Source organism: Charadrius vociferus, unplaced genomic scaffold (assembly GCF_000708025.1).
Source record: "Charadrius vociferus isolate BGI_N301 unplaced genomic scaffold, ASM70802v2 scaffold489, whole genome shotgun sequence".
Taxonomy (NCBI): domain Eukaryota; kingdom Metazoa; phylum Chordata; class Aves; order Charadriiformes; family Charadriidae; genus Charadrius; species Charadrius vociferus.
Genome location: NW_009650077.1, coordinates 9,247 through 15,347, shown reverse-complemented (window position 1 = coordinate 15,347; position 6,101 = coordinate 9,247). Strand labels below are relative to the sequence as shown.

The window sequence follows — 6,101 nt, the reverse complement described above, 5'->3', positions numbered from 1 at the left end:
GCAGCCGGACAGGAAGCTTCATTGCAAGCAGCCGCTCTCCCCGCCACGGGGACACGCCGGCCACAGGGACACCGACCCCGCGGCATCACCCCCCGCAGCCCTCCCCACCCCTGTTACTTCTTGAAGAACTTCTTGTTGAGGAGGAAAATGAGCAGGTTGACGTTGACCTTGGCCTTATCGAACATCTTCATGACGGCTACGCCCTCGTACTGCAGCTGCAGCAGGTCCTGCGGGAGAGGGGACCGTCACCGATGCCAGCCCCCACCGTGGGGGCTGTCCCACCCCCTCTATCCCACCCAGCTGCAGCATCCCCCAGGAGAGAGGGGAGCCAGAACGGAGCTGGCTTTGCGTCAGGGACATGCTCGGTGAGGCTGTCCCCAACCTGGGGTAGGGCTTCCCACAGGCTCCGAGTCCCATCCCGTCCCCCCGAAACCAGCCGGGTGTGGGGACACCATCCACCCCCGGCACCCCCAGGCTGCCCCGGCAGCCCCAGGATGGGGTCCCCCACCTGGTAGTGCAGTTGGAACCGCTCCATGTCGATCCCCATGAATTTGGCTTTCACCTGGAACCTGCCCGCTTCCTCGCAGGGGACGATGTCGAAAATCACGTTCCTGAACCTGAAGGGAAGGAGCCGCTCGCTACCAAAAAGGGACTTTAAATGCGGCTTTAAACTCAACCAAGGAGAAGGTCACCCACCCAGCGTAACCCCCATGGCACACACGAGGCCAAACCCCCCTTCCAAATCCCAACTTCCCCACCGTTCTCCTGGCGATACTCAAAACAACTCACCCCATGTTTGGGTGGGGGGACGATGGTGGGCCCACATGCACCCTCCTCCCGGGCTATTTTCCTCTACCCACCCAAGCTTTGCTCTGCCATAGCTCATCCCACCGCACCAGGGGGTACGTACTGGCTGAGCGGCAAGTCCTCGATCTCCAGCAGCACCCCCTTCTCGAACAGCCGCGCCGCCGTGTAGTGCAGCGACGGCAGCTTCTTGTTCTTCCCGCTGACCCTTGAAGAGAAGGGACCACCACGCTCAGAGCTGGGCTCCAGCCACACCTTGGGACCCCCAACATCTCCAGCACTCACCACATCCAGATAGCAATGATAAAAAATATATTTTTTTTTTTTTTTCTAAAAAAATATCGGCTTCTATTAAGGAAACGTACTTGTTGCTGGCTGCCAGGTTGTCGAGGCAGGTCTTGATGTACTGGTTGTAATAATCAATTTGCTCCTCGTAAAACAAGGTCTTGGCGTTGAGGCCCTGCAGGGTCTGTCTCAGCTTCAGGAGCTCCCCTTTGCGGTGCTGCCGGTACCGCCTCTGGTTGCGGATGTCCTGGAGGAAACGAAGCCGTCCGAGAAAGCCGATATAAGTCATTCTGAGCTTTACCAGAGCAGGATGTCAGGTGGGTTTAGAGAGGTGTCCCCCCCACACACCTTAGCCAGCTCGTTGATGAGCTCCTGGTACTGATGGGTAGAATCCACCAGCCCCAGGCTCTCCAAGCACCGCAGGTTACGGATGATCTTGCGCTTCTTCTCCTCCATGGACAGTTGGCTGTTGGCAGCCAGGGAGCGGTTGCGTTTCAGCTTGGCAGGGGTCTGGGCGTCCCGCAGCGCTCGCCTGTGCATGAGACGGTCGTGGGAGGCTTCCTAGGGACAAGAATCACAGAATGGTTTGGGTGGAAAGGGACCTTTGAAGACCATCCAGTGCCACCCCCTGCCCTGGGCAGGGCCACCTCCCCCCAGCCCAGGTTGCTCCAAGCCCCGTTCAACCTGGCCTTGAACACCTCCAGGGATGGGGCAGCCACAGCTGCTCGGGGCAACCTGCCCCAGGGGATCACCACCCGCACAGCCAACAATTTCTTCCCCAGATCGCACCTCAATCTCCCCTCTGTCAGTGTCAAAGCGTTCCCCCTCGTCCCACGGCTCCCCTCCCTGATCCAGAGTCCCCCCCAGCTCTCCTGGAGCCCCTTTAGGCACTGGAAGGGGCTCTGAGCTCTCCCAGCATCTCCGGGGCCTCCTCTGGGCTCGAGCCTGGCACACAGACAGAACAGGACATGAGGAGATGGAGCAGTCAAACCCCCCTCACACACACACACACTTTGATATGAGTCTCTCCTGGCCCAAAACACGTGCACGGAGCCCACCCACGGCTGGAGCACAAGTGTAGCAGCCAAGCCTTTGAGAGGAGCAGGGCAGCTTTTCACTGAGGACTTGTTTGCCATTTGCCCAAGAAGTTTTTTCAGCTCATCCCCAGCAGCAGCCTCACGCATCCCACCTCGTGCTCCGAGGCCCGGGTCCACAGGATCTCCGGAAGGGAATCTCCTGGTTGGGACTGGATCACATCCACCAGCATCTGCTTGGTGCTGGAGACCAGAGGGAGAGCTCAGGCATCTGGACCATCACCCTCCTCCACCAGAGCAGCACATTATTTAGTTGCCTCCCAAGGGTTTCTTGCCCTCCTCGAGCATCCCAGCTGGCATCCCAACCCCCAGGAAGCTCCCCAGAAGCCAACCGAGCCCATCCTCACCTCAGCAGCAAACTCCTCGCATCGCTCTCCTCGCTGCTGGCCGCCGGCACCAGCTTGCTGGTGAGGGTGAGGGAGATCTCCATCTTGCTGAGCTGGGAGAGCGCCTGCTCGGCACTGCTGTCCACTGGGCTGGCAACGCTCTCCCCTGCGAGGGCAGAGAGAGCCCAAGTAGCCACATGCGACTCAAGAGGGTTGGCTTTCCCATGCCCAAAGCAACGCAGCTAGAGCTTCGTGCAAGGAAACCATCCTGATCTCCATCCTCCTCCTGCCGGGTTGGGTGGTGGGACCCAAAGCTCTACCTACCAACAAGGGACTGGACCGTAGGAAGCTCATCGAGATCTTCCAGAAGCTCATGCAGGGGGTCTCCGTGGCACGGCGCGATGCAGTCCTGGTGCTCGAGCAGGAGCTGGACGGTGTGAGGGAGGAGAGTCAGTGGCAAAGGAACATGCAAAGAAACAGGGAGCGAAGGCCAGTTGGGAAGGACACAACGCCCTTTGCAGCCCAGAAGGGGACTGCAGAGTGCTGAGGTTCAGGGAAGGACAAGCAGAATCTGGATTATTTGCTCGCTTAAAAAGGAAAAGAAAACCAAAAGCCAAGAGGAGCTGTGCTGGTGGTGGGATACAGAGGAACGTGATGAAGCACAGCAGAGAGCCCAGGAGGTGGGAGCAGAAGAAATGGAGCCTGCATGTTTGTGAATGAGTTTTATGCCCTTACCTTGTGCGTGTTGATGAGCTCCCCCACTGTGATGTAGATGACCGGTTTGGCCACCGCCACCATCTCCGAGTACTCATCCATATTAAACCTCTCTTCTGGCTCTGGGACACAGCAAGCAGCAGAGATGAACCTCCTGCAGAGAGAGACCTCTTCGGTCAGCCCCAAAAACCCTGCCGCCAGCTCGTAGCTGCCCTGCCACCCCGATGCCACACTGGTGCCCACCTGAACTTGTTGTGGGTGTCCTCCAGGTACTGGTTCACCCCACAGAGATGCGCATTCTCCCCATCGAAGGCCTTGTGGGCAGCCGCGTGTTGCAGCACTTTGGCGATGAAGCCCAGGCTGCGGCGGTGGTCGGGATGCAGGGTCACCCCGGCAGAGATGTCCACGATGTCGAAGCCATCAGGGGCCACCACGGCAGGGTTCATGAAGCGGTAGTAGAGCAGGTTCCCCACAATCTAGGGCACAAGACAGGCTGGGTGTCGAGGAGCACGCAGGCTGGTGGCAGCTCAGCAGGGAAGGTTGTTCTGTCCCTGCACTGCCTGGTGGGACCCTCCCAGAGGGGAGGGCAGCACAGACAAGAGCCCACCATTGGCATTTCCTTAGTGACTCAAGAAAAAGTTGACTTGAAGGCATTTTTAAGTCAAGAGAACTTGACCTTCTGTGGAGGGATACTGGCCCTTCACACGCACACACGGTTGAACCCCACCAAGCCTTCCAGACCCCCCAGCCCTGGGGTACCTTGTCGATCTCCTCCACCGAGGCCTTGGGGAATTTCTCAGCCAAGGAGGTCCTCAGGATTTTGGCCACGTAGCGCATCCCATAGCTGAAGAGAGGGCAGGGAGAGATCCATCAGCATGTGGGGCAGCACCAGGCTCGCCCACCCTGCCCCATCCCTACTACCCATCACCCAAGATGGCCCCAGCCTTGGGTGATGGAGGAGCCCGTAGAAGAAGTTAGCAACTGAAGCATCCTTCAGCTCCCTCCCGTTCCCTGTTGCCAGCCCAGACATCCCTGGAGGAAGCCTTCATCCTCCAAGATCACCCCACAAAGCTCAGCTTCTTCCTTGCAGACACCTCAACACTGCTAGCAAAGAGCTCGGAAACGGAGTGAGAAGAGTCAGCCCACCGGGGCGTTGCTGAAGGAGCAGAAGCAGCAGTGCCTGTTGATCTTTGGATTTCCCCTTGTTGACAACGCAGTAACTCAGTCCTGCAGCAGCTGAGGGGCCGGGAAGCCCCCCATCACCCAACCTTCCTTTCTAAGGCCTTGCGGAAGCTACCTTCAAACCGACAGCGCTGCAGGGATGTGCACGCAAACCAGCCAGATACGTACGGGATCTTGTCGACAGAAGAGGTGATGGCAGAAACAAACTTGTCTGTCATCGCAAGGAGGTTGCGGATAGAAATATCCAGCCGCCTTTGGACCTCGGGGTGGCTGAGAGCCTGCTCAGGGCTGACCTCGTACGGGAGCTTGCTGTGGGTGGAAGACAAGGTCCCCCATCACCATCCCAGTGCCTGTCACGCTGTGATCAGGCTAAGCCTCCTTGCCCAGGGCCTGACCTTCTCTGCCCACTCTGCGACTCGGTCTGGTTGATCCAGGCCTTGTAGATGTCCACAGGATCGGTGCGGATGCTGAGGCTCTTGTCCTGCAGGACCTCCTGCACCGGGCCACCAAGGATCTGCCGTAGGGCATTCTGGCCACGCGCGTTGCGATAGAAGCTGACCACCAGCCGGATCACCGTGGCATTCCCCGTCAGGATGTCATGGACATGGTCCACCTTGGACCTGGGGTGAGAGACAGGCTGGATGGGATGAAGGGCATAGGCCAGTATGTTTGTTCTCCAACGCAGGAGGCAGCAGCCAGAGGAGATGACTGCACCCAAGATGATGCCCCTGGTCCAGCCTTTTCCCAGACCTGTCCCCAAACTGGGGCACCCACGGCCACCCACCTGATCTCCTCCTGCAGCGCCGCTTTGAAGAGCTGGAGCAGCAGGTAAGCCTCCCGTGGGTTGGATGCATAGTTGTAAAGTGTAAAGATCACCGACTCCATGAATTTGGTAGACTTGTTCTGGGGCATCTGGAAGATCAGCCTGGCCAAGTACATAGGCTGGGTCTGCAGGGAGGAGGAACACCAAGCTAACCCCGAGTGTCGTGGGGTGGCAGAGTCCCCAACCCGCTCCCCCAGCTGCAGTGGACACAGCAGAACCCCACCAGCCCCACCTGCAGCAGGTAGAAGAGGTGCTGGTAGGCCTCCAGCTTCTGCCGCTTCTCCTTGCTGAGCGACTTGAGCCCCTTCTGCTTGTCTATGCACATCATCTCCGAGAGCTGCTCTTTGTTCTTCTTGGTCAGCTTCTTGCAGTGGGAGACCACCTCCTGGAGCCGTGCAGGCAAGGAGAGAGAAGCGTTGGGGACTGCCGGCAAGCTCCAGCATTCAGCCCAGCTTCTGGGGAAAGGGAGTCAGAGGCACCTCAATGCTTCTCAACACCTTCAACCACTTCAAAAGTGAAGCGGAGAGAAGTTCAAGCCGTGATGCCAAGGAGGGGAGGACCACCTCTGCGTTGGCTGAACGGGTTTGGGCACCGCGGTAGAGCCGCATGAGGAGGCCGAGATCATCCCCCCGCTGCCGCCGCCATCCCCACCTGCAGCGTGATCCTGTTCTTGACCAACAGCCCGATCTTGATGTCCATGAGGTCCAGGTCGCTCTCCAGCTGCCGGCTGGCGCGGATCCTCTTCACCACCTCCTCCTGCAGCCGCAGCACCTCCGACTCCTCCCAGAAGTCGTGCTGGCTCTGCTCCAGCAAGTGGATGAAGCGCCGGACGATGCTCAGCGGCGGGCTCCTGGCGTGGACTGCAGGGAGGCA

The 6,101-nt window shown here is 59.0% G+C and overlaps 1 protein-coding gene across 1 annotated transcript in view; it reads right to left on the bottom strand.

The window, feature by feature from the left end:
- Positions 1 to 113: 113 nt before the first annotated feature.
- IQGAP3 (IQ motif containing GTPase activating protein 3) overlaps positions 114 to 6,101 on the bottom strand; it is a 15,129-nt gene continuing 9,141 nt past the window's right edge. The window contains exons 16-31 of the mRNA XM_009892068.1: positions 5,880 to 6,088; positions 5,461 to 5,613; positions 5,190 to 5,353; positions 4,801 to 5,025; positions 4,574 to 4,714; positions 3,983 to 4,067; positions 3,467 to 3,699; positions 3,245 to 3,377; positions 2,834 to 2,936; positions 2,531 to 2,675; positions 2,279 to 2,366; positions 1,438 to 1,650; positions 1,170 to 1,336; positions 911 to 1,012; positions 509 to 617; positions 114 to 227 (exon numbers count right to left, since the gene is read on the bottom strand). Of these exons, the coding sequence (XP_009890370.1) occupies positions 114 to 227; positions 509 to 617; positions 911 to 1,012; positions 1,170 to 1,336; positions 1,438 to 1,650; positions 2,279 to 2,366; positions 2,531 to 2,675; positions 2,834 to 2,936; positions 3,245 to 3,377; positions 3,467 to 3,699; positions 3,983 to 4,067; positions 4,574 to 4,714; positions 4,801 to 5,025; positions 5,190 to 5,353; positions 5,461 to 5,613; positions 5,880 to 6,088 (2,384 nt within the window). The remainder of the gene's footprint in view (positions 228 to 508; positions 618 to 910; positions 1,013 to 1,169; positions 1,337 to 1,437; positions 1,651 to 2,278; positions 2,367 to 2,530; positions 2,676 to 2,833; positions 2,937 to 3,244; positions 3,378 to 3,466; positions 3,700 to 3,982; positions 4,068 to 4,573; positions 4,715 to 4,800; positions 5,026 to 5,189; positions 5,354 to 5,460; positions 5,614 to 5,879; positions 6,089 to 6,101) is intronic.